The sequence below is a fragment of the Pezoporus wallicus genome, unplaced genomic scaffold (genome assembly GCF_028554395.1).
Source record: "Pezoporus wallicus isolate ANWC-B61680 ecotype Strahan unplaced genomic scaffold, APGP_CSIRO_Pwel_v1 contig_6999, whole genome shotgun sequence".
Taxonomy (NCBI): Eukaryota; Metazoa; Chordata; class Aves; order Psittaciformes; family Psittacidae; genus Pezoporus; species Pezoporus wallicus.
In genome coordinates this window covers 3,011,724-3,038,923 of record NW_026640180.1, presented here as the reverse complement: position 1 = coordinate 3,038,923, position 27,200 = coordinate 3,011,724, and the positions used below count along the sequence as shown (strand labels likewise).

Here is a 27,200-nt window from a genome sequence, read left to right as displayed (position 1 = left end):
TGAAGCGTGAGAGTTACTTGATCAAGGCTTTTCAGAGCCCCCAGTTCTTATCAACACCCTGAGTCACTCAGTGATAGCGTTTGCCTTAATCAGTTTCTTTGTCAGTAACTTCAGATGCAGTGCTCGCATTAGGCCTGAAGAATCATGGTGCTCCCATGTTTTAATGGAGATATTTCCAAAATGCAGTCTGCAGACAGCACGTCAGCTGTCACTCAAGCATTGTTTAATCAGGTTTTGCTGAGGAATTTCCATATATTTCTAGAGTTGGTACTTTTCTTTCATAAAAAAGTGTAACCCAGACAAAATCCTATATGGCATTTGAAACTGGTAGGAGGAGCGGTCTGTACAAGAACAGGCACTTTGCAACATTCGGGAAGAAAGGGAAAGAGTCTCTCCTTAGGGACTGCAGCCACCCATCAATATTACAATATCCTGTTCCTTTACTGAATGTAATGATCCTGGAGAGAATATAGTTCTGTGCTGTGAAGAATGGGATTCATCTATCCCTCCAACCGAAGAACCGCAGACATCACATTGGTAACTCATTTAAAGGTGTTTCCAAACAGGCCCCTCTCAGTTACTTCCAGGAGTAGGGAATCCACATGCCTACATGGTGCCAAAAGTGCCAACTAATACACATGAGCCATGAGACATTCAGTTCAAGCCCCTTTTTGAGGTGGGAAAGGAAGCCCAGCAGCTCCTAGTGGCCACGTGGCAGCCCCCATGGGTTTTGGTTAATAGTGCCATGATCTCTATTTGAATTTGAGACCTATGAAATGAAACTCTCCATCTGCTGCTACCATTCCACCTTGGCCTTTGAAGTATATTCTGTGAGGCTGAACTTTCCTGTTCTGTACAGAGCAAAGCTGTAATAGGGCCAGAGACATCCAGCAGCTGTACATACACCCTGCGTAGATTTTAGTACTCAAACAGAAAGCTGGATATATGTGCAATTAAGGAAGTGTTTCCACAGCAGGAACACAAATTCCCCTTATTGGCAGCAGAAGCACAATAGCAACAGCTGAACAAAATATCATGGTGGTTCCATTTACCATCTCATTCTCAATATGTGTTTTCCAGTCCCTGATAGCTGTAATTTCAGCCTCTTTGGAGACCACCTTGGGTTTGTTTTTTTTTTTTCCTTTTTTTTTAACCTTAAATGCGTGTGAAATCTATTTCAAGCAAGTAATACAGAGCAGAGGACAGCATCCTCTTCAGCATGCAGTCGCTGGGATGAAAGTGTACATTTGAAACTAAATCCCAAAATCAAATAACAGTCTTCAAAGAGGCACTCGAGTCTCAAGGTACCTGAAATAGCTCTTGGCTAAATAACCCATATGAAAACTGCTAAAGTTTTCTCACTCAGCTGTCTTGTACTGCGCCCAACTCAGTAGTTAGCTACGCAAGTGTTTCATTCTGACTGGCATGTGTACGTATGCTCTTACTATCAATATGGGATGGGGTGTGTGTCTGTTGTTAAAATTCAGGGGAAGCAGGGGAGCTGCGATTCCCCTGTGGCTGTTGGAGGCGATGCAAGCTCAGCAGGAGCTGCGGCAAGCTGAGCAGTGCCACTGTGACCGGTCACCGCAGCTGCAGAGGACCCTAGCAGCAATGCTAGCTCAGTGGGAGACCAGATAGAAAGCGATCCTGCCATGTCAGCCAGGCATGGGGTGCAATAGTCTCAGCCCCTAATCCTAAATAGTCACACATCCAGAATCCTAAATTGGCTTTTGACAATTTAAGTCTCTTACTGCTCCCAGCCATGTTTGCATCTTACTTCTGGAGAATTGCACCAGAGGGCTTTGTGTCTAGAGGGTAGAAGACTTGCTGTTTTTGGCAGCTGCTCCCTGCTCTGAAGATGACTACAGGGCAGGTTGGGGTGGAGAAGGGAATGAGAGACCAGGATCCAGAACTCACACCCTGCTGACTTTCCTCTTGAGATTGTGGAAGTGTAAGGAACAAGTGGTACAAAAAGAAGGGGAGGATCTAGATGAGTTCATATCCGTTTTTCCATTCTTGCACTTCGTTTGGAACAGATGTGCTTCTGCCCTACCAGTTTCAAAGCCATCATTCATATGCAAGTGTGCCAAGAGATATAAGTGTCTAGTAATGCTAGTAACTTGGTATGGCTAAATTTGTGTCAGCAATTAGCTTCCGTAATAGGTTTTCCTGTGTGTGTAATCGCTTGTGTGATTTATGTTCCCTGTATTCATTTAGTCTGCACAGAAGCCTGGCCTGGCTTTGCAAGTCTTAGTCTCTGCGTGTGCTGCCTTATTTCATGCTGGTGCTGGAATCATCCTGCAGCAGCACAGGTCTTGCTGCAGCTCCAAGGTATAGCTGAGGTGGTGATTGCGGGTTTTCTGTTCTTGCTTGATGGTCTTGCTTTTCATGTTGGGTGGCATGTGGCAGGTTCCCTCTGTTAATTAGAACAAATGTGCCAATTATGTTAATGTATCTCCCGATACCAATCAGCGGATAATTAGAGACAACGCATCTGTCTCTCACTGGGGAGTGGGATGACAGAAAAGATGCTACAAGGTGTGTTGCTCTAAATTGCAGCCGCCTTGGATTGTGCACTTCCTCAGCTGGTGGCAGGGGCAGCTCAGTCTCATGGCAGGCTTGCCAGCCATTAGCAGCACTGGGCATGCAGACCCAGCACAGCTGGCAGGAGCCATGTGCCTCACTGCTCTGCAAATTGCCTCCAGAGCACTAAGGAGCTCTGACCGAAAGGCATCTGACTTCAGATGCACTCCAGCTTCTCAGCATCTACAGTTGCTGCGATTCAGGGTTTCATTCACCACACTCACACCTTTACAGAGAGGCCTTCTTTTCCTAGTCAGTTTGCAAACATAACGGAAAAATAACTTCTTGAGTGGAAAACTAAAAAAAGATATGGGGATTTCACATCTGCTTTGTTCTTGGGATGGATATGTAAGAAAAAACAGTTGCACGTTGTTGTAATTTTCCATAGCTGTCATCTCCATGCAACTTACCCCATCCTACGTGCCAGTAGTTGCCAATTAAATGATTTCTGTTATTATAAGGAAAAACTTGTGCCCAGGCTTTTTCTACATAGATGCCCAACCATTTATATGTTTATTTATAACAGTTGGAGGGATGGGCCTGATTTAATTGAATAAATAGAGCTGGGTATCTGTTCAAGAATCTCTGTGACCATAGCCAGTAAATACACATCCTCGATATTTAGGCAAAAGCAAACATCTACTTTAGAAATGTCTTCTCCATAGAGTTTAAAAATGGACCCATGAGGGTGTGATTTGATATGATCCTGAAAACAGGTATCCTGATGCAGTTTGTAATGCCCTTGGGTATCCTGCTGCCCCTCTGGTTGCTTGGCCAGAAAGGTGCAGATCTCTGACACAGACGTGCCTGGTGCCTCACCTGCCAGCTTTGTTGTGAGCATGGTGCTTTTCCCAGGGCACCAGTCACTGTTATTCATGCAGCAGAATTAAATTCAGGATAAGTTTCAGCATTGACTGGATTAACAGCCTACTTCAAGTGAGGGGGCTGTGCCTTGGGGAATGACAAGGCATCAAAAGAGATCATTGCTTTTAACTTCTGTAATAACAGTTTGCATACTTGTCATTCATAAATCACAGTCTCCTTCTGCATTGTTCTCTTCTCTTTTGTATTTGATGTCTGATCTCTTCCTGCTTACATGACAGAACAACCCTGCTCCCACCTATTCTGGCTACCTCAAAAAATAAACCTGAAGTTCAGAGGTGCTGAGGACTGTGGTCACCTGCACCAGAAAAAAAAAAAAAGAGGCTAAAGGCCTAAACTAAGTTACCAACAAAAGTCTCATTTGCATGTTGTAGTGCGTTTAACTAGTTACCATTTCTGCACGGACTGAGGGAGAAAACACAATCACTGGGAGGGTGTGCTCTCTTTTGTGTTGCTCTGTTGATGGCTAAAATGTGTATGACAGGAGAATCCTGCCTCTTGTCAAATCATCCATCAGTTCCTCCCTTCAGATTTGATGACGTTATCATTTGCAACGTGAACAGACTCGTGATGTCATAAAAACCTGGATGCCAGAAGAAGATTGAAGTACATGTATTTAAGAGGCATCTTGTAAAAGAGATGGGGTTTAGACAAGCACAGGAAGTACAGATGTACTGGCAGAACAGGTTTTTCAGAAAATAAGACATCCTGTTGTTCTGCAAACTTAATGTTTTGTTGTTAGCAAAATCAGTGAGCCAGTAGGTGAAAAGGATCTTTTTCCTAAGAGATTTGGTGAAGAGCCAAAGGCAGTATGCTGAATTATACAAAATATCTTAGTTTTTTTTCTGATATTTGCAACTGCTGTTTTCATATAATCTTCAGTGTTCTTGCAGGGATGACAGGGAATTTAGTGTTCATAGCTTTAATCTTGCCTAATCAGCTGAGACCCAGACTGAACATGCATGTATTTGGTTTTGTGGAGAGAGAAAGTGTTTCAGAGTACTGGAAAAAGACAACCTTGTCCTTGAGCATGCAGACTTGCATAGGGTTGAGGGATCCTAGAGTATATGCTTGGATGGGCATACCAAAAACATTTTGGGCTGAACCTTAGACCATGTAGACTGTAGTCCTGTCCTCACTGATGTCCTGATATTCTCCATGTGCAGAGCACAGGAAAAGCACTGGTGAATTTGTATGGCTAACATACACAGCTGTGGCAGTGCATGTAGCATCTTTTAGACTCCTGACACAAGTCTGTATTCCACCCAAGATCTAAATAATAGTATTAAAACCCAAGAAAGACATTTTGGTTGTGTGAGAGGCAGAGGTTAAGTTATAGCTTACCACTGGTGGAGCGGTAAGCTCCTATCTTGTTTTTCAGTCTGGGATGCATGCAGACTTGACTTGCAGTTGAAGGAGCTAAGTATTGTCATTGACAGAACAGTAATCTGTCTGTCTTGATTATATCCGATACCTACTAGGATTCAAGAAAGAAGGAAGGGTAATTTTAGTCATCCTGGAAAGGAAGACCAGGCTATTGACTAAGCTTGTATTTTCCATGGTAAAACATGTCTGTACGAGCAGAAACATAGCCTCCAAAGTTTTGTCTTTTTTCTTCTTTCCCTGTTCCTTGAGACACACATATCCATTTCTACTGTGCCTTTCGCACCACTGATTTTAATCTATACAGTATCAATAGTTGTGAGGCTACCACATACTGCAGTGATCTGCTGTGGGAGAGGAGGGTTTAAATCAAGCCTTCCTCAGGCCAGGGGCTTTACATTCACTAGGGTGTGCATCTTTGGAAGTAGCTCACACCTGGTGCTCATCCACACAAATCCGGTTAGGGGAGCGGGAGCTAAAGATGAGCTATAGACAATCTGAACGCAAGCTTACATCTGTCAGTGCCTGTCTTGCACCATTGGACTGGGATGAATTAACCCACTGTGTTTAACACCAGGAGAGGCTGTTGGTTTTCTCCCCACAACTTGGGGCAGTCTGTATGTCTGTCTTAGGTGGGGAGCAGGTTCCCTGTTGGTTTTGGGGTATGTCAATGCTTGTGCAGTTCCTCAAACGCCTTTGGTAAAGATGGGTTTAGTGAGAGCAGGTCTTGGCAGTTAGCACCTCACAGGTCCAGAGGGTTGATTGTGTTTATGTTTTTCTTCCTTTAATTAAATCCTGGGCACAAGCCGAAGTGATCCAGTGACACAGAGGCCCAGCTTTGATCCATCCAGGGCCCCAGTCCCGTCTTTCAGAGCATACTCGGTGCAAATGAAAACAAGCTACTAGAGTTGCAGCCAAGTTATATTAGAGTGGCTTGCAGCAGTCAGCTGGGATTTAATAGGCTGCTTCTTTAGGAAGGCAATAAAGAGAACATTGTCTAGGTTAAAAATCACATATGAAAATATTTTTCTGCGTAACCAAGGAAATTACGCTTTATTAAAATAAAATACAGCTTACATCAAGGAAAGGGAAAAAATAAGCATTGATGCAGTCTTTGTGATTCCCCTTTTCCTTGGTAACTGTCTCTATTTTGTTTAATCTTGATTGCAGCAAAACAATAACATACATGTACATGTGAATTTAAAAACATTAGTGTGTTTGTGATACACGGTGTTACTTAGGTGTTATTGTGACCTGCTGCAGTATAGGGCCTCATTGTGTTAGACCCAGGGCAGGTGTATGCAAGGGTACTGCATTATTAACTGCCTAATTAAACAAATCGCACAAAAGAATGGGTGAGCTCTCTGCTGGTTTAACGCTTCTGATGTTATAAGGGAATTTTCTATTTGTAGGTACAGTCCTAAGATACCTCCCCCTCCTTATCCCTTGCCTCAGATTCTGAAAGCATAGATCAGCTATTTGTCTCTGCACAGTAGCTGGCAGCCTTTGGAAATGCATTGATATTTTCAAGATAAGGTGAGACAGCTGTTGTGCCGATGGTGTGTGAAGGGTGTTCTCCCACATTTCTGCCGTGGTGTTTTATTTCAGTTCGAAGCGTGCATCAGGTGAGTCCTTCATGATGTGCCTTGAGTCTTAGTGCTTTCTGGGGTGAGAAATCACAGATTCTGTGGCCTTTGCAATGTGACCTGGTACTGACTCAGTGCCTCCACTCTGGTCCTTTGAAACCCCAAGGTGGAGTGGCTGAAGAATGAAGAGGTGATTGATCCCGTGGAAGACCGAAATTTTTACATCACCATTGATCACAACCTGATCATCAAGCAAGCCCGGCTTTCTGACACAGCCAATTACACTTGCGTTGCCAAAAACATTGTGGCCAAAAGGAAAAGCACCACAGCGACTGTGATTGTCTATGGTAAGTGATACCTCATCTCACTGCACATGGATGGACGTGCACTCAGAGTCAGAGGTGGGGAAGGAAGGGGATGCAGAATGCCTGTGTGCAGCTCCTACTGTGGTCAGTTTTCAGCCTGTGCTGCCTGTTGACTTGCACCCACATGCAGGGACTGCAGTCAGGGTTTATTACTGAAAGCATGCAGAAGTGCCTAATGGTTTGGCTTATTGGTGACAGACAGTGGCATTAAAAAAGGAACAGACATCTACACAAACAGCCAGTGCCTCACTGAAGAGAAGGCACTTGTTCCCCTTGCCACAACACAACACATATCAGATGGATGCAACAAGGAGCCATTAGGGCAGTTCCTCCAGCATGAGCATCCAAGGCATTGCTTTCTGCCAACGCATTAACACATTTCTTGTTCTTAGTGGTGCTTTTCATAAGTAGGAGTAAAACTGAAGGAATTTTGCCCCTGCATCAGAGTACGTTTTGGTACTAGACACCAAAAATAAGTTTAGTTAATGAGATATAAATAGATGGAAGATTCTGGTGAGCTCTGACACTCTTACCAACATTTGGAAGCACAAAATAGCAAAGCAGTCTGAGACTGCAGCTTATAAACTGCAGTCAACACAACTTAGCTTAAAATAACCATCATGGGAATAGAAAGCATGGGATAACATTATTCTGTGTCTGCATCCATGGTCATGGTATAATACTGAGGCTGACCATGCTTTGGCTGTGGAGGGGCTGGATGAGATGCCCTTCTGGGGACTCTTCCAGCCTATGTTTCACTGCAGCTCTGCCCCACTAGTCCACCAGACTTTGCCCCTGCAGAGTTACTGCCCTGATGCATCCCAGGCAGGGGTATCCACCAAAACAAAACCCTGCTCCAATGGTGTGCCAGCTGACTGTCCTGGTGTTCTTTACAATCAGCTTAATTATAGGATAGACAAGTAGGAAAAAAAATCCCTATGATTATCCCTAATATTCATTTCATATTCAGGGTAGCAGTTAGATTTAATTGTAAGCAGTTGCTTCCCTGAAGTTACAATGAGGGCCTTTTAGCTCAGTTTTTATAGAAAACTGACTGAATTGAGTTGATTAGCAGTGTTTGTGATATTGAGGGGTGGACCATGCAAGAGCGCTGTGTTTTGTAACTGCAATGAATGCAGAAGATGTAGGCAACTCTTCCTCATACATATACAGCATGTTTTTCAACATTGCTGTCAAGAGACATATACAGGAGTGCAGCCATATTTATGGGTTTTGCTACCAGAGGTGCCTAAGGGGTGTGTCATATCACAAACATTTGGGTTTAGGGAAAGCTGTTAGTATGTTATCCATACCCTGACAATGACATTATTACATAGAGCAGCACAGCTCCTTCTTCATCCATCTATCCCAGAAACTGAGGCAGATGAAAAAAGAGAGTCAGCACGAATGTATTCCCAGATACATATCTTCCCAAAGAGATGCATATCTTCCAAAAGTCCGATAATGAAAATGCCTTTAGTGTGAGATCATTCTGATTAGCTTAAATATCTGTTATGGAAGTGCTGCCACATTCACATGCAGCAGCTAGGTCCACAGAGGGGTGAGTGAAGTTGTCCTTGCATCCTGAAATTCCCTTTTGGAAAGAAAGGAAAGAAAATCATCTATTTCTAATCAAAGCACAGGGGTCTTTCAGCATGCATAGATGATGGGTACATCCAAGAACAATCTGGAGTGCAGATTATCTCCATTTGGAAAATGGTGCAGCTTTCAGAGCACAGGTTTCTGGCTAGCAGAGCTGTGAGTGTTCTCTGAACCTGCAGGTATTTTGGCTGTACACATGCTACCAGGTGCTTAATGCTTGGTCAGTTTGGTTTTCAGAAGGCAGGTCACCCACCAGCCCTAGTAGTCATGAAATGGTGTTTGTTTTTCATTCAGCATCAGCATTTCTTCAACTGTACAATGACTTCTGGCATGTTGTACATTTGATACACTGGAGACGTGTTTGTGTCACTTCAGGGCTGCTTCTCATGCTCTTCCTAGCCATCACTTGTGACTGCTGTTGGAGGCAGCATGACACAGAGCCAGAGATACCTTTGGGCTGACAGGATGGCTTTCTTATGCGGTCATACTCTTTCTGTCTTGCTTTTCAGTCAATGGAGGCTGGTCTACCTGGACTGAGTGGTCAGTGTGTAACAGCCGATGTGGGAGGGGCTTTCAGAAGCGCACAAGGACCTGCACCAATCCGGCCCCACTCAACGGTGGTGCCTTCTGCGAGGGACAAAGTGTTCAGAAAATAGCTTGCACCACTCTCTGCCCAGGTTCAGTATGAAGAGTACACAGCCTAGATGATTAGTTTGCCTGTCACCAGTCATTTGAGGAGAACACTCAGTTACAAAAGCCTCCTTCTTTTTATTAATAAATCCAACATTTCAGTGATCGAATATGAAAATGTATTATGTAAGTAGATAAAATAGGAAGCACATTAGATCAAGCAGCAAGGGATTCAGCCCTGCTTTTGCACGCAGCTTGCACTGGTGTCTCAGCCCTGGCAATTCAGGGGATTTGGGGAACATGCAGAGCTTCAAATTGTAGGAGATAAAGGTTGAAGGCTCTGGAAGAGGACTGGAATTTGAATATAGAAAGCAACTGTGCTGTAAATATATTTGCAATGTCCAGTTCAGCTGTCAGAGCAAGTGAAGCATCTGGGGCATGGATGTTAAAATTGAGGCACATGCTTGCCTGAGTTCAAAGGAGAAAGTTTTTATACTGGAAATAGATGTGTATTCATACCTTTAAAAGGCATTTAAATTTCTGAAAAAAATGTGAAATTGCTTCAGGACATGCAAGGTACTTGTTAGCTCCTCTGTGACAAAGTTCTGCCATCTGTCCTATTGTCCAGTGCTTTCCTACCTCTTCAGTCCCACTCAGATCAACGGCAGTAAGGTAGTCTTCAGCTTGTGAAGCTTAGCCATCCAACTCTGGGTCTTAGTGGTGGGCGGAACTTGAAGAGCTGAAATTTAATCTCTGTTCACTCTTCCAAGTGACAGACTAGAACAATTTCATAGATTATTCTTCAGATGTTCAGTTTCATGCTTTTTTAAATCATTTATGGGATTTTAAAAGGCACTAAACACATTCCTGATTTGGCTCATGTGAAATAGATCAGTGCCTCTAGGTATTTCCCTTAATAGAAAATATTAAACATTACGTATCTTCTTACTAAAGAAGGATTTCTGGCTAAGTTTAACTTTAGCCTCTGTGGTGAGAAATGCAAAAAAAAAGTTAAAATCAGAGATTCTCAGCTTGTTGCATATTTTCTTACACACTTCGAGCACAGATAAACTGCTGACAAGTTTATAAAAAAGGGAGGAAAGAGCAGAAATGAGGCTGGGACAGAGAGAAAGGAGAGAGAGAGTGAACTTGCATTTGTGGGCCAGAAACAGAACTTTAAGAAGAGCAGACTGACTCTTTTTAAGAAGAGCAAACTGGTGATACTTCTGCCTTGCAGGGAATGGCCAGTGGTTACAGGCTTGCTTGTGCTGACACATGCATTGTTCATGCTTGGTCTCACTTTATGTACCACCTAACAAGTCATGTCACTTCCTTGTTGCAGTGGATGGCAAGTGGACGTCGTGGAGCAAGTGGTCCACCTGTGGCACAGAATGCACCCACTGGCGCCGGAGGGAGTGCACGGCCCCAGCACCCAAGAACGGAGGGAAGGACTGCGAGGGGCTGGTACTACAGTCCAAGAACTGCACCAATGGGCTCTGCATGCAGGGTAAGTGCTGCTGTGATGCCTCTGGTGTCTGGGGTGTATGTGGCCACAGAAAAACCCTGCAACAGCCACAGGACAGCATCAGTGACCTAAAGTCACAGAACCATTTGTAGAATGGAGAAATGAGTTAATCCAGTTCTCACCAGGCTGGACACCCCATTCTTCTTCCTTGAAGATGAACATAACGCTCTCTGAGATTATGGTGTTGAGCCATGAAGAATTAGAAAGGCTCGTAATAGAGTCCTCACCCCCCTGCCCTCCCCACCAAACATCCCTCCTCTCTAATACTAGCTCAGCATCTGTCCAGGGAAGATTGGCAGTGAATCTTACAGCAATGCAAATGAAAAGTAAAGGCTGTAGGGCAAAGCCAGCATTTTTAAAAGAGTAAACATGGCAAAGCAGATTAGCGTGTGGCTTCTTCCTGTCAGGAATGGTGGTTGCATGTATTTCTACAGGTAATAGTTATGCCCCTTATTGAATTTCAGGTGCCCTGTAGTAGAAAGAGGTACCCTGTACCTGTGCAGTGCCTATGCAAACTTTATATATACTTATGAGCATGCTGGAGCCTCATGGAGATCATCTCTAGCACTGAAATCTATTCTGCCTGCCCCTGTTCATGCCGTGGTCCTGTTTTTGTGGCTAATAAGAGTGAGAAGTAAAGCAAAGCAGGCTTCAGCGGGATTCTGACATATGCTGATGAATAATTAGTCTTCTCTGCACCCCATCCCTTCTCAAAAATGAGGTCTTCTGTGTTCTGCTGGTGCATTGAATCTTCCTTTCACATTTTGTTGGCACAATAACCTGGGTCAAATTCCTCATATAAACCTCTCCACTGTTGCTACATCCTGCCTCTCAGCAGTACTTCTCTGACGAGCCTCAGCTCTCTGTTGCCCCAGGAGTTGTGGCTGAAACTATTGGGTATCTCTTTGTCCTGATCATAAAATTCTTTGAGCTCTCTCATGAAAAAGTAGTCAGGAATTTTTATTCTCTGATGAAAGTTAGTTTTGACTGAAATATTCACAATGACAAAAAAGCAACACTATCAGTTAATAAATGGGTCTGCTTCTTGAATTAGTGCCATGTAGGTGGCTACTGTGCTGGCAGCAATCTCTGAGCTACACTATGGCACAGACCATGGTCTTTTCTCCGATGTATTTACAAAATGGGCTTCTTCAGTGTGGCTCACACAAACACTTTCATTACATCCAAAACTCTTAGTCAATGTCAGGAGCCTATAAAGCTATAATTCCTCGAAGCATTTGTTTTTGTGGGGAGCACAGAAAGGTGAGATTCAGAGCTCTACTCTTTTTCTTTTCTAAAGATAGGAAAAAAATTAACCCACATCTTAGTGCATAACACCTTGGTGACTTTTTTCATGGGGAAGCTAACACACCCCTAACTCCCGCAGTGTGAATAAGTCATTATGGTAAATTAGGAAGAAAAGATACATTTCCTCATCAGAAGAGCTCTTCACTATCAGATTATATTTAGACAGGTGTATGTCATCTTTGTGTATGTGCATAAGGAGAGCCATTTAAGCAGAAATCTTGTGGAAAAGTAGATATAATGGTACGATAGAATAAAAGCCCTGTAGGGATCTATCTCATTTATCTGTCGATGGTATATTGCATTTTATTTGTGAAAGTGGATGCTGAGTATAAAGCAGAGGTCTTTAGCAGGAGAGAGGATGAGGCTGTTGTGAATCCTATTCTGCTTCATATATATGTATATATAAAATGCTAATAAAAATATACAGTCACATATTGACCTCCTTGGCTCCAGGGGCTGTGATAATCCTTCAGTGCTGGAATTTAATGGCAGTGTTTTAATGGTGTCTTTATACTTGTGGGGTTTCATATACCTGCTCCCTGATCCATCACTGCTAAGAAGATTGATTTGCTGTACTTGGTGGCAGTGTGCCTGCTGCTAGCTTTATTCCTCCCTTTTTCTTTAATTCCCCTTCTCAGTTTATGCAAAACCAGTCCGAACACTTACATTTTTGCCAATGTGGATCTAGAGTCACAGAAAATCTCCTGCTAGAATCTGCTGAGCTAGAAAGAAACACAGGACTTCTTTCATTCCTAAAACACCATGCCTCTTTCCACATTATTTGAGGCTGGTGGGGACCAGCTTAGAACTGGCATTTCTCCTAGCCTAGAGACCTTTGGATCCACAGCAGAATTTTTCCAGTGCCTTTATGCCAGTGGGTCTGGTATGGCACAGGTGGCATGGAGGGAGCTGCAGCCACCTTTCCTCTGTAGCCATAGCCCGCTGGGAGCTGCATTGGCCAGCTGCTTACCTGCGCCATAGCCAGATCCTGCTCCTAGGTGCCCTAGTGCTTCTTCCTTAGTGTCAGTCTCTAGTGAGAGCTTGAAGGTTGACTTCAGCACCATGGGTGTAGTTGAGGTTAAAGAATTAGGAGACAGACCTACTTGGACAAGGAGTCACTAGGCTGTGGCTTTAACAAAAACTCACTTGTAAATACATATCTCTGTATAGCTGTACATAAAAAATATCCTGGAAAATGTTGGATTGAATGAGTCTAATTTACAAGCCCTTTCTCTTCCAGTCTATTATTCACTTCAGTAGCATCAGCTGGATAAATCAATACGCTCTTTCATCAGACTGCGCTGCTCCAGCAAAGAGTAGCAGTCTGCGCCACTATCGATTTCTGTGGGGATAAAAACTGTGGAGCTTTCTCCATCCCTTGTAATTACAGTATTTTACACCCAAAGCTGTAGTTTGTGCTTACCACTAACTGGCATTTCTCGTGCAACTCTGCTGTCGCATTTATTCAGACTAATGATCTTGCTAGTACACACATACACTCCCTTATCCAGTAGTTAATATTTTTCTGTTAACATTAAAGGATGAGCAGTCATTAAACTAGAGAGCCTGCAGAGAGACAGCAGGCTGAATTGAGGAGAAAAAGCAGCTGTAGTGAAGATTCAGGACTGTTGTTGCTATTTTAAGTTTCCAAATACACAATCTTGTCCAGCAGATCCCATTATAACAATTCTGTAATTCCCATAATAGCATTAATATGATCTTCTGGAACAAAAATGTAAGTTTAAGAAGAATTGGCTGGTTACCACCCACACTTGTTGCATTATTGCCTCCATAGTTGCATTATTTCCCATTTGAAGTATGAGTACTGAGTGGTAAATACTTCAGAGCAAGGAACAACGCTTTTAAAGGCAGGCACTGCATCTCACAGGGGATTACTATAAATTGAAACACTGCAATTAGCCCCCCACTCATCCTACCTAATGAATTTGGTGGGTGTTCTGTGTGGGGACCAAAAAGGCAAAGCACTCCACTTTGCTGGCTCAAACTTCAGCACAAGTAGTTCCCTTAACTAGATCAGAAATAATGTTCAAAGCAACATACAAAGGGAAGTGTTTGTTTTGCTGGGGCCAGTCTGGAATGACTGTGAGATCATGTGTGTGGTACCAAACACATGCTAAACTCTCTGGTGGGCCAAATTCTGTTTTGCATTGTGTGTAAAATGGTGCTGGTAATGCAGAAGAGGTTGACAATCTGTGAAGAGAGTTAGCTGTGTTGCATAGTTACACTGAAGGCTTATTATATGAGTTGTGATGTGCAGCTGTCAAGCTCAGAGCACGTCACCTGTGTCCTTTCAGTTGAGGATCTGCAGTGACAGTGTTCAGGTTGATATTGTCCCTGTCCTGAATAAATAAGTACCTAAAGTGTGTAGGCATGAGGCTGGTGCCTGTGCATGCTGGTAAAGCTGCTGATCTTTTCTGAAATCCTGTCAGGGTCAGCACTAACACTGTCAGAAGGAGACAACTAGTGCCCCTTCTTCAGCTCAATCTTGGCTTTAGTAGATCATTGTGATAAAGTGATAAATGCTCCATCCCTGGCAGTGTTAAAGGCCAGGTTGAATCGAATCTTGGGTGACATGGTCTAGTGTGAGGTCTCCCTGCCCAAGGCAGCAGGGCTGGAACTAGATGATCTTAAGGTCCTTTCCAACCCTAACTGTTCATGATTCTGTGATTGTGGCTTTTCATAAAAGGCTGTCTAAGTTGTGTTTTCATTTTTTTCCAAAACAAAGGGTTAGCTATCTTACAATGGTAAGGTAGTAGTGAAGTGTGTGTTGTCACTTGAGGACTGTGGATTATATAGTTACATAAAGGGTACTGTTGCTCTGAGTAGTAAAACCTGTTTACTTTATACAGTCTCACAATATGGAATAGAAAGCCAATAGGTCCAAAATCAGATTTCCGCTTGTGAATCATTGCCAAGCGTCATCACATCCAGCATGGACTTTTCCTTTCTTGCTTTGGATTTAAATAAATGTGAAAAAACTGAGACATGCTACTCTCACTTAAAGGTTCAAAACATCTTTGCCCATTGTTAGAGACAGCACTCTGGGCTCACTCTGGGGTCACTTTGGTTCTCTCCCTGCACATAGCTTAACTCCTTGAACATTCAAATAGAAGATACACCACTTGAGGAAAAGGCACCTATGCTATGGTGAAGTTGTTATTATCAGACTAGTAATTCAATTCCTTATTAAAAAATAAAAAAATAAAAAAGGCTGTCTTCTAATCAAGAGTGAGTTGACGTGAAATGATGGCAGCAAATTATGTTTTCTGAGCACTTTGAAATCCTCATCTGAAAGGCAGTATGATGTTCGTAAGTTCCCCATTTACAATGATAGTGCCTAAGCAAGTGAAAAAGATGCTGTTTGTCCTGTTTGTGCATGAAATGGTTAACTGCTGCCCTTTTCCAGTCTCATGCCTGTTTATACACAGGTCTTGAGTAGAAAGTAAGCTTAACCTGATACTAGCATCTGTCTTCCTTCCCAAAACATACGTATTCTGCACATGCCCTACTTGTTTAATGTGACATGCCAGAAACTCTGATGGAATAAGCATTTGTTTCCTTTTTTGGCCTGTTCTGAAAGCAGGTATTCAGGAAAGAATTACAGGGCAGAGCAGTTTGATGAGGACCCCTGTTCCTCCAGAGCAGATTAGTGTGCAAAGAGCAGGGGAATGTTTCCAGACTCCAGGAGGTAAGCAAAGCTCTCTCAAGGGAGACTGCAACAGAAGCCTGTGTGTGCAAAGGAATTAAATACAACCTTTTATTAAGACCATGTGGGTCAGTCGAGAACTTCTAATACATTCAGTCTGTTGGCACGATGATAATGCCACCTGGCCTGTTTTGCTGAGTCATTGCAGGGAGTGGCTCCTTCACTTGAAGAAAGTACCTCATTTGTTCCTAAAGGAAGTTTGCTGTAATTCTATTACTTCATATGAGAGATGTGTTACTCTGTTTTCAACCCAACTACTAGATAATGGTGTAGCAGCTAGGGGAGTTTGTGCACACATCTCAGAGTAATAACTCATCTTTATTTTTATCGTAGTGACATGAGAAATCCCCAGCTGAGGAGTGTCCACGCTCTGATGGGGCCTCTGCAACTGAGAGCTCTTGTCTAGAAAGCCTACTGCTAGAAGCAGATAAAGCATTCAGAGAAAATAGAAGTACAGATCCACAAGCAGAACCCAGGACACTGAAACTGCTGTGTTTTGCCCCAGTCAGTTCAGAAAGAGCCACCTCCACATTAATTCTAATGAGAGACAAGTACTTCAGGATCTCTAGGCTGTTTTCAAAAATTACAGAATATCATAGCCTGCAGAAAGGAGAAAAACCCCAACCTTGGCCATGTATAATTTCTATTCCTCTTAACTCCCTTGTGTTTTTCTTTTATTCTTTCCTTATTTCTCTGTACATTAAAAACCCCGAAGAATTACTTGGATAGATGAAAGGAAAACTGAAATCTTATAATAAAGGCTAACTGATACATTAACTTCATTGTAAGAAAAAAAAAAAAAATCAAACCCAAAACCCCAAACAATATACAGTAAAAATAATGTGTTTATATTTTCCTTATGATGTACAAAGGTGGTTATATTTCGTGACTTTTGCTTTCCTGTCAGGGTGTCAGGCAAAACAGGTTACATGAGCAGCCCAAGGCTCATCAGGCAGTCAAGTGACAGGTTCAAGAGCAAAACTCAACACTCTCTATTTCTAAATCTGTGTTCTACCCAAAAGACTAACAAAAATATATCCAGTACCCTTAAATTAAAAAAAATCATGTTGAGGAAGGAAGTTTCTATAGTCTGAGCAAAGAGCATTGAGCTCATCAGGTTATTCTGGAGTCCCTGGGGCTTTTGAGGTTATCAGCTGGGGAATTCAAGTTACTTACCTGTGAGCTTACAGACGTACCAAAGGTTTTGTTACCTGTCATTGAACATCCATATAGAGAACTTATGCTTTCCATGAGACTTTTTTTCCAGCATTTCTAACAGTTCCAATCCCTTCTCCTAGTTCCTCTTTCAGCTTGTCCCTTTGTTTATCTAGCTGTTTGCCATGTGTTCACTCTTCTGTGCTGCCCCATGTTGTTTCTTCAGCCCTCTCTATGGCCTCTGTGCTCTTATCACACTATAACTGCAAAACAGGACAAACCCCAGGAAGACAGCCTAATATTCAATCATTGCAAACATGGAACTTGCAGATATACAGTCTAGCAAATTGTAATGCTAGATATGTATTTGCTTTTGCTGCCAAACATGCATAGCAAACCCAGAGTTAAACTTCTGTGCTTCCAAGATACTAAAGACTGATGTAAGATTTAACCAAAAGGTCAAAGTCCCTACCTGTAAAAGATAGCATAATGTCAAAATTGCCTATTCTAATCCACATCAAATTTTAGCAACAAGTTATCCTACTCTTCCATCTTCCCCTACCCCTATATAGATGACATGCATGTTTAAACTCAAACAAGACCTTTCTCACAATGTTAACAAAATGTCAGGTATGTAATTTGAGATGAAAACATAGTTGCAACCTTAATTATAGAATATCATAAGCTCAAGTTCAAGAACAGAACAAGAAAGACTCCCCATTTAACCTACCCTGTTATGAGATATCTGAGATAATACCCAAGTAAATAATCAATCACAAAACCTCAAGCTCTTTGTTTATTAGTCCACCCTGAGCATGCAGATAATTAGTCCTTTGGAAGGAAAATAAATTACTGTGCATCATCTCTGAAATGCCCTGTATCATATCTGCCCTTCAGCATCATTACTGCAGACATGAAGGTCTTTCGTTATAATAGTAAATAGATAGGCACATTCTCCCTGAGATTTTTTGCAGCTCCAGGGAATCTGTTTGTTGTTCTTTTTAAAACTTTTAACCACACAAATACAGTATAAAGTGTCACATCTTCATGTTTAGGTGCTCGAGTTCCTGGGAAATAGCAGAGGAAAGAAGCAATTAACAGCAGTTAAGATTCAAAGGTTATTGTTAATATTTCTCCTGGAGTAAGTCCGCATTAGCAACATGTTAAGTGAACATGAAGCCTTAGCACTAAGCTGTCAGAATATGGGGCTTACTCTAAGGTTGCTCTTTTACTGTTAACTCTGCCCCCTTGTAGAAAAGGAAAGTACTGGATGGTTGTGCAGTCATAGTCTCTGGACAGTGGAACCTGAACAGGGCTATTTAAAAGTCCTGAATGTCAAATTAAGTCTCTTGAATTTCTTCTCCTATCCTGAGAATATGTGACTGCTTGTCCATCATAGGGACTAGACTGGAATCTACAGCATTGCAATGAATCTGAATTAACATTTGGAAAGCCCTCGAAAGTGTTTTTTGAAAGGGTCTTTTGAAATCGTTGATTTCAAAACTGTATTTATCATCTAGGGTTTCCTTTAAGATAATGAAGAAACTCGGCAAGCTGTTGATAGCTGTAGGATTGCTGAGAAGTAATGGTGAACTGGGTAAGTCAGAGGAGGCAGAAGATGGAAGCAGAACTGGTAATGCAAGATCCCTGCTCCAACAGCACTGCAAACACTGTAGGGGCATGTGCCTTTTTTCTTCTTTGTCTCTAAAATGTCTCTTTGTAATGGAATTCAGAATTTAGAATTACTGGATATCTCTTCCTAGGAGTGCAGAGTTTTACACATCTGAAATAGGGCTGACTTTGAATTGAGAATGGCATTTTACAGGAAAAAGAAGAAAAGCTGAATTTCAAGAGCCTGGAGTTTGGAAACCGCAATATATACCTTATTTATTTTCCCATTGAGATCTGGTGAACTAAAAAATCAACAAAACCAGACCAAATAAATAAAAAACATTAAGGTTTTTAATCCAAATTTAATCAAACATTTTAAAACAAGGTACGAGACTGAGGCCAAGTATAGGAAATTTCAGCAAAACCCAAAGATTTTAAATAAAATTCTGAGCCACTGGAGCTGGGGAAAAGAGGAAGATAACTTAATAAATGCTGAAAGAAGACCTTATAGCATTTAAGAACTAGTTCCGTCAGATTTTAAGCATCTGCATGTGAGGATTAGTCTGTGTTCATCTGTCCATCCTAGTTTTGTGGTTCACAGCCTTTTGCCAGCAAGAGCTTATTCCTGCTTCAGTGTCAGTACAACAATGGATAAAGCCATCAAAGCAGAGAAAGGCAGACAGCAGTTGAATACAGTTTAAGGGCATTGACTGTGGAGCCAAAAGGGGGAAAAGTGCTCTTACAATATATTATGCTTAACCTGTTGAGTTCATTGCAACAGGATGTTATTGAGACCTGGCATGTGGCTAGGCTTTCAACAGGGCCATGTAATTACATGATCTTAGCTCCTTTTGGAACTGCTACTTAGAGGGTAAAGAGCATTTATAGATTAGAAGCAAGTGGTGGCAGATTAAAATGTGATGCATTAAAGAAACAAGCAGTTATGGCATGCTTTATGCAATCTTCACTTTATTAAATGAAAGTGTATGTCTCCAACTCTCACTGACCTTGAAATAGTCTCAAAACATGTATCATTAGCTGTGACCTCAGCAGGTAATGGTATCAAGCAATTTCTTTGCAGGATAACTGTAAATATTTTTGTAAATACCACCCAAACTCTATGAGCCCTCTAAGTGCCTAGAAAGATCACCTTCAACAACTCTACCGTTTCACTTAGTTACTGGCTTGGAAGAGGGAAAGAAGCTTGGGAAAATACAAATGGAAAACTGGGAATTCTTTCTCTCTTATGTGATTTTTTTTTTTTGCAAACGTTTTTCAAATATTGAAAGTATTTTGCAGATATTTTCATAATCTGATCAATTCACCTTAAAATTGCTATCCATTAATATAAATTCATTATAACAAGACAAGTAGCAAAATCCCCAAAAGGGGAGCCAGTTACAAAGTGCCTTCTGCATGAATCTGTGACCTAATGTTTTGTATCACAGGGATAAATGTCTTTAAAATAAGCCAGTTAGCAGGCCAAGGCAGTATTCCCATGGCTTTCTAGGTAAAATCAAGCACAGGATTTCAGGATGCTCATAGTCATGATACTGAGTTTCCAGTCTGAACATTGTGTTTGTGTATATGTGCTCACGGATATTCTCAGGGGTAGATTCTCACCCAGAAGAATAGAAGAGCTTAGAAAAGTTGTTTTGATGACATGTTTGGTGGCACTCTCTTTCAATCTCAGTCCCAAGAGGGTCAGTGCCATAATCTCTGCATAATTACCTTTCATAGGTCTAAGATTCTCTATTCCCAAATGTTCCATTTTCCCCAAATTGGCAGAAGGTTCATCTACTTGTCCCAAGGAAAATTGCAGCAGATGAATTCATGCTGTAAAAAGGGTCAGCCTGCCTATTTGTCAGAGCTAACTTCCTAAGGCAGATGATCCCACACATGCAGATACACTGAAGGCCATTCAGCCACACAGACCCGCCGCTATGTCTCCTGTGGCCTCTGGCACAATTGTGTTCCCAGAAGGTCAGAGCAAGACATAAGGGACCAGAATGCTCAGGCTGGACTCCCAGTGTTTGGGGATCATCTGCCTTCACAAACTGCACCAAACTAATTAAATGAGCTTCAAAATCTATTTAGTTAAATGGTCACAATTCCCAAAATCACTGTAAGTGTGACTGATGCTGAAATTGAGTTAAACTAAACTGATAAAAAGCCTGCTGAAGTCTTTTCTATATACCAGTGTTGGATTGGTTTATCTTTCCAGTACAATCTGACATGTTCACCTTTCTCCACATTCCCCTGTGGTTTAAATCATTATAAAGGTGCTTAAATTGCTCTTCACATCCTTTAAAGGAAGAGAATAGGCAATGCCTGCGTAATGCACCTTTATAATGATACATTCTGCATTTGTACAAGAGATTTGTGCTAGTGTGATTATGTTAGTCAAAAAAGCCCACCGTTAACACTTAATAGAAGCACTTCCACAGGGACAAAAAATGTATTTACAAGCCTAAATTGGAATATAAAGTAGAATGCATGGAGAAACACCAACTTAATTAAAGCCTTTTTAATGAATGCATTTAGTGTGCAATTACAGTGATACAATTCCTGTAGGTTAACCCAAGCCTCCCATTGATTCCCTACATATCACATAGGGTGAGGTACCTGTAAAATGAGGGAAACAAATACCCACTGTTGGTAGGCCTCTGAGAGCCTCAAACAGGAGGGACTCTGCAAGTGGGAAGTATGATTATTACTATTTTACTCATCCAGCAGTAAGCTTCACAACAAAACATCAAAAGCCCCTTTGAAAAAGTACATTTCCCAACAAGTTGCAGGAAGAAGCTTAAATTACTTTTCTCAAAGCAAGTAGCTCACTGTGCAACCAGCTGCTCCGAGTGGGAGTCAGCAGCCTCAGCAGCCTTCCTTGAGTAAAACCCACCAGCACCTTTCTAAATTCACCCTCGTTAAAATTTTGATGATCCTGTTAGAAGTCCCTCAGGTACTTGCCAAGCGGTGCTGTTCATACAAGAAGGGAGAAAAAAAAAATAAACCCACAAGGAAAAGTCTCTTTTTACTGCAGTTACACTGAACAGAAGAGGGAAATCATTCTTCATTATTTCAGTTACTAATCCCAGCAGGTTTTGCATCATTGCAGGGACTTTTTACAAGGGCATGTAGTGATAGGACAAGAAGGAATAATTTTCAACTGAAAGAGGGTAGATGTATATTAGCTATTACAAATTTCTTTACCTTGAGAGGTGTGAGACCCTGGAGCAGGTTATCCAGAGCTGTGGCTGTCCAGCCCCTTGTAGTTGAAAGGGGCTTTGAGCAACCTGATCTAGCGGAAGGTGGCAGGGGGTTGGAACTAGGTGATCTTTAAGGTTCCTTCCAACCCAAACCAAATGATTCTACAATTAATGCTACCTCCTGCCCAGCCACTACCATCACCCCTAAATCTTGTCCCTCATCAAAGAATTGGCACGCCCATGACTCAAACACAAGGCGTCTCACTCAACAGCCCTTAACCCTTCCACCTTGCCCACGCCTTCCTTTTATGTAAAAAACATGTTTTTCAGGTTGTAAATGTGACCTTGCAGACACTTGTGAAAGCCAAGCAATGTTTGCACAGAAAGAGTTGGCTGGAATTGAGTGCTTGGTTTAGTTCACAGCACACAGAGGAGAATAAAATCAGGCATACTTCACTAAACGTTTGGGTTTGCGAGGCTAATGGAAGTAGTGAGCAGTATCCTTGCCTCTTCCTCTCATTTTAACAGATATGCCTTTGAATACGTATACAAAACCTTTCTGTTGAAGAAATTGGTGACACTCTTACATAGCTGCAAGGATGCTCTCTGAAGCAGTAACAAAATCTATGCAAACTTGTGAGACACAAGTAAATGTTTGCAGCAAACAGGGTCTATGAAGAGGTTTCAATGAGGTAAATTTCTAGTAGAGTATTTGAGGACCACACATGTTTACTTTGCTGAAAAGATTTGAATTTGGAATAGCGTTTTCCTGGGAGGAAAGAATGCTTTCAGTAACATCACAGCTGATCCAGGCAGTGCCATCCTTTGTGCCTGTTGAGTGGCAATTGATAGGTCACTTCAGATGTGACAGGAATAACACACAACTTTGAATGTAAAACTTGCCAGCTGCAATACAACATAAGGAGAGAAGAATAGCCTTCCTAGCTCTGCACAGTGAGGTCAAGCTCCATGGATGATGCAGAGCCAGGGGATGCATACTGCTTGATGCGAGGTCCCCTGAGAACATGCTGGGACACATGAAGTGCAGGGAGATGTCCTCAGCTTTCACAGTGGATTTAAGTATGAAGTAAAAAGGCATTTGGAGATGCAGCCTGCCTAAATTCTACCTTGTCCTTGTGCCTCGTATTTCCTGCTGCCTGCGTCTTGGTCTCCAGAGGCATCTTGCCTAAGGAAATATTGGGCATAAGGCTATAGCTGCAATTTAGGTTGACTAAATATGGGCCTTAGCATTCATCTGGGAAGCAAGTGGGGAGTAACTAGGGTACTGTAAATTCATGCCCAGACTTGATGAGCACTCACTCGAGCCCTCAGAAGTTGCTCACCTGACTTTTTATGTCACATACCAGGAGTACACTAGTAGAAGTAGGAAGCAGTGATTAAGAAAGATTGAGTATGCATGCTGAGAGTACACATAGGTGAACTTGCCTCAAAGAACCAAGTAAATGAATGTAAGAATATAATATTTCTAAAAGCAATTGTAAGGCTGGAATCATTGCTGTGAAATAAAAGTTTTAAATAGATATTGCAGGCAATATAGTCTGTCCCATGATACCTCAGAAAAAACATCATCATGAAAAAGTAGCTCTTCTTGCTCTGATATTTTAGTTAAAGTAGCATTACGCAAGAGTTAATATCTAGAAATTTCAGCAGAGGGGTGTCTGTACCTGCGATTGGGATAGACTATGTCTTCATTAGCAAGCAGTGCTGCCAAGCAGGAAGAGATATGTAAAGCACAACAGATGCTGAGCACCCAAGCTCAGCATTTCTGGGAGCTTGGGGATTATTACTCTGGCCTGCCTGTAATGTGATACTGCGCATTACGCACACACCAGGAGTGCATTTTCCAGTTTCATTTCACCTGCAGGGAGCCCCTGGCTGTGCAGGCTCCTCACAGTGTGGGAGGTGGGGTGCTCCTCACAGGGGAGGTGGTGAAGTTCCCTTCAAAAGCACTGAAGGAAAGGTGATGGAGGAGAAGTACCTTCTGTTTTACACCAACTCTAATCCTGTCCCTGACAACAGCTCCTCTGCTTACTTTGGATTTGTCATTTACCTTTCCAGCAGGATGGGACTGGGGGCATTTTACTAACTTCCTGTATGAATGGAAAGCAGCTGGGAGATGTTTAGTGAGTTCACACTAAGCAGTTCCAGTGTGCCATGTGCTAGGAGCTGCAGAAAGAAAAGACGAAAGAAACGATCTCTCTTATTTGTCCTTTCTGAAATGCAGCTGTAAATTGCATTATGATTTTGTCAATGTATGGTGCTTGCAAAGATTTCAAATAAATAATGCTATAACCCCAGAGGCCTTATTGATTTTGTAATAATTTTGAAGAGAAGCCACTCAGTTTCCTGTTTGCTGACAAATTCTTCACTCCCTGAGGAATCCCTATTGAGCAAGTATTAAAGAAAGGATAAAATAATTCCAAAGAAATACAGAGAGAGGGCTTTGCGTATGGATTCTGCTCAGTGAATAGGTGTTTAACCTCTGACCAGTGATGACAGGTCTCCTTTAGCTCTATTAGATCAACAAGCTACTGTAATTTAATAAAAAAAATGTTTAGAGCTTTACCAAACATTTCCTTGGAATTAAAGCATATGGCAGGGATAGGGAGAAAAGACTTTCCATATGCTAATGACCCTTGATGTCTGAAATAAATTAGAACCATTAGAGTTTATGCTCAATAAAAGAAAGACTTTAAGCACTCCAAAGTTAGTGACTCGAGACTGATTTTGGCTTAGAAATTCAATCTGCCTGCTTATTAATTCTTAGTAAGGCTCTGGAGCAGACAGGGGATGCAAAATCATAATTCTGTGCTATATCAGAATTTTAAAGTGCCATCAGTTTCTTTTCCTTTTTTTTTTTTTAATTAAACCATTTTTCATGCTTCCCTTTTTTGTTCTCATTAATTTGATTTTGTTCCTATTTTTGTTTAATTTCTTTCTTTTTAAGGTTTCATTTATCCTATTTCAACTGAACAGAGAACCCAGAATGAATATGGATTTTCTTGTAAGTTTAATATTTGATTTTACATTCCTGAATGCTAATTTGATGCTGTTCTTTGGGTCAAGCTTCACTGTTATGCCAGCTCTGTATGCCTAGGCAAAGGAGGAACCTGTTCATCAGAGTAAGTGGCATGCTGCTTGCTTGACAGCAGTTTCAGTGTTTTGCTGTCAGTGGGCTGACACAGAATGGTAACGGCCCTCATGTGTGGGGAAAATGGGTAAAGATGCTGCCTCGGAGACAGAAACTGGAGAGAATGTACCCTTTTCTCATTAAAATTTCCTTAGCAAATGGAAGAAGTGTGGTGGAGGAGTAACTTTTATTTGAGCTGGAATTCAGAGATCTACTTCCTGAACTGCTGGGGAAAAACAGTGTGATGTTTTGAGGCTGGTACATGGAAGATTGATAGCCAGGAGCTTAAGGAGATTGATCAGTCCCTTTCAACATCTGCCAGCTCTCACCTCTGCAGCTGGAGGGTGTCTTGGCTTAAATGGCTAAAAGGCAGGGAGCAAAAAAAGAGAATAAAAATGATTTCACATGTTTCAAACTAAGAAAAATGGGATACTGAAAAAGTCTGATTTGTTTTTGCACTTTCTTTTTTCATTACGCTATTTCTAAAACTGGGATTCTTCACTGTATAGAAACACATGACATTTTGATCACATATTCGTACCTTTTGGAAAAAAAAAATGACTGGTGGATAATGATGCTAGAGATTAGCCTGGAATTAGTGCTGAAGATACAGTATAAGCAGCTAGTAGAAATATCATAGCCATTTTCTTACAAGACAGCCATAATAAATCTTGGTTCCTTTTGGTAAATTACCACATTATTTCTTCTACTTGCTTCAGCTTTTATCCAAATACGTATGCCTTAATGCCAGTGATGAGAATTCAGTGTTTGATCCTCTGCTTTAACAGATTATTTTTATAACAGAAATGGATGGAAGGCAAAAATGGCGTGACACGTTATAGTTAAAAAAAAACAAACCCACAAATGCATCCTGATATTCCAGGCATTTAATAGAAAATAGATTTTGGGGTTTTTTTTACTTCTTTTTTTTTTAATTAATTAGACTTCTGAAGTTGAAAAACCCACAATATGGCTTTTGCGATTAGATGAGCCACTAAATACCAATATTATGATGCCACATCACTAAGATATATTATTTTATTTCATAGGGTGGATTTACTTCATGAGACTAAGTCTATAACATGTTATACTTAGTATTCCACAGCCTGGGTACTAGATAGATGAACAAGTAGATAGGGAATGAGTTAGAACACGAGTGAGAAAGAAATCAAAGATCATTTTCCATCAAAAGGGCATAGACCTGTTATATAGCTTTGGAAATGGATTTTAAATTAACCTATAAAAAGGGTAGTAAATATGTGCAGGAAACGAGAATAGTAAGAATCTGTTTTCTTGAAAGTGCCTGTGAAGAACACTTTTCTTCAATGTTCCTGGTCTCTCTCTTTCTAGCTGCTCCTGACTCAGATGATGTTGCTCTCTACGTTGGGATCGTCATAGCCGTGATCGTGTGCCTAGCTATTTCCGTGGTCGTGGCCCTGTTTGTCTATCGCAAGAACCACCGTGACTTTGATTCAGATATTATTGACTCCTCGGCGCTAAATGGGGGATTTCAGCCTGTTAATATCAAGGCTGCAAGGCAAGGTTAGTTGTCATTTCACTCTACTCCATGTTGACCAATTCAGGGAGATTCTATAAGGTTATGTTCTCTTGGGCTGCATGAATGTTACTGGCTGGATACTTGTTGGCACTTGTTAAAAGGGAGAAAGATCATATCCATTTGTTTCTGATAGTCAAGTGCTCAAAACCCACATTGGCATTTTTCAGATGTGCTCAAGAGCATAAAGCAGAGGAATTTAGCTTCTGAAGAGAGCGTGAATGCAAGAGTGAAAGAGACATTCGTGGAAATACAGGTCCAGCTGAAATTTAAATCAAAGTCTAACAGAAACAATTGAGGCAGGATTAATCACAAGAGTGATATTATGGTACAGCAATTCTACCGCATCTTCCTCCATTTTATTTCACTAATAGCCATTTTTCCAGTGCCCTGTCTCTACAGGCATAAACAGTAGTCTAAGAAATACTGTAATTTCAATAGACAATGTAGAAGAAGTTGCAGCCAAACATAATTTAATAATGAGCTTTTTTATCACTGGTGCATAACAGCTTGATTATTTCTACACTTCATTGGCCAGGGGGAAAAAAAACAAAACAACCTCTAAAGATAGTACTGGCTTTTTGAAGACACATATTTTGGCTGAAGGGTTCCTCTTTTATCCCAGTATGTGTGTTAGAAGAATAAATCTAAGTAAGAGTTAAGATTACAAGAGGGCTTTCATGTAGATTAGCAGAAGTGTGATTTTCTTTATCGGAGGTACTTTTAAAACAAATCTCCAAAAAGTGTGATGCAGGTACTAATGCCCCACTGCAGGGAGTTGTGGGCACAATGACTTAATAGGTTTGTTCTGTCTTTTATTTTAGGAATGCTGTTGTTAGGCCAATTAGATAAATTGGTTCATGATTGTCACTTAGAATTTAGGGAGGGGGTATTAGGTAATTAAATGGTATCTACTGAGTAAGGAAAA

General features: G+C 41.4%; 1 protein-coding gene across 2 annotated transcripts in view; it reads left to right on the top strand.

Moving 5' to 3' along the window:
* UNC5C (unc-5 netrin receptor C) overlaps positions 1 to 27,200 on the top strand; it is a 250,650-nt gene that overhangs the window by 199,192 nt on the left and 24,258 nt on the right. Inside the window, exons 5-9 of one of the 2 annotated variants that reach the window (XM_057418021.1) lie at positions 6,601 to 6,781; positions 8,911 to 9,078; positions 10,374 to 10,538; positions 24,535 to 24,591; positions 26,068 to 26,259. In XM_057418021.1, the coding sequence (XP_057274004.1) occupies positions 6,601 to 6,781; positions 8,911 to 9,078; positions 10,374 to 10,538; positions 24,535 to 24,591; positions 26,068 to 26,259 (763 nt within the window). The remainder of the gene's footprint in view (positions 1 to 6,600; positions 6,782 to 8,910; positions 9,079 to 10,373; positions 10,539 to 24,534; positions 24,592 to 26,067; positions 26,260 to 27,200) is intronic. The other variant, XM_057418022.1, reaches the window with a different exon arrangement.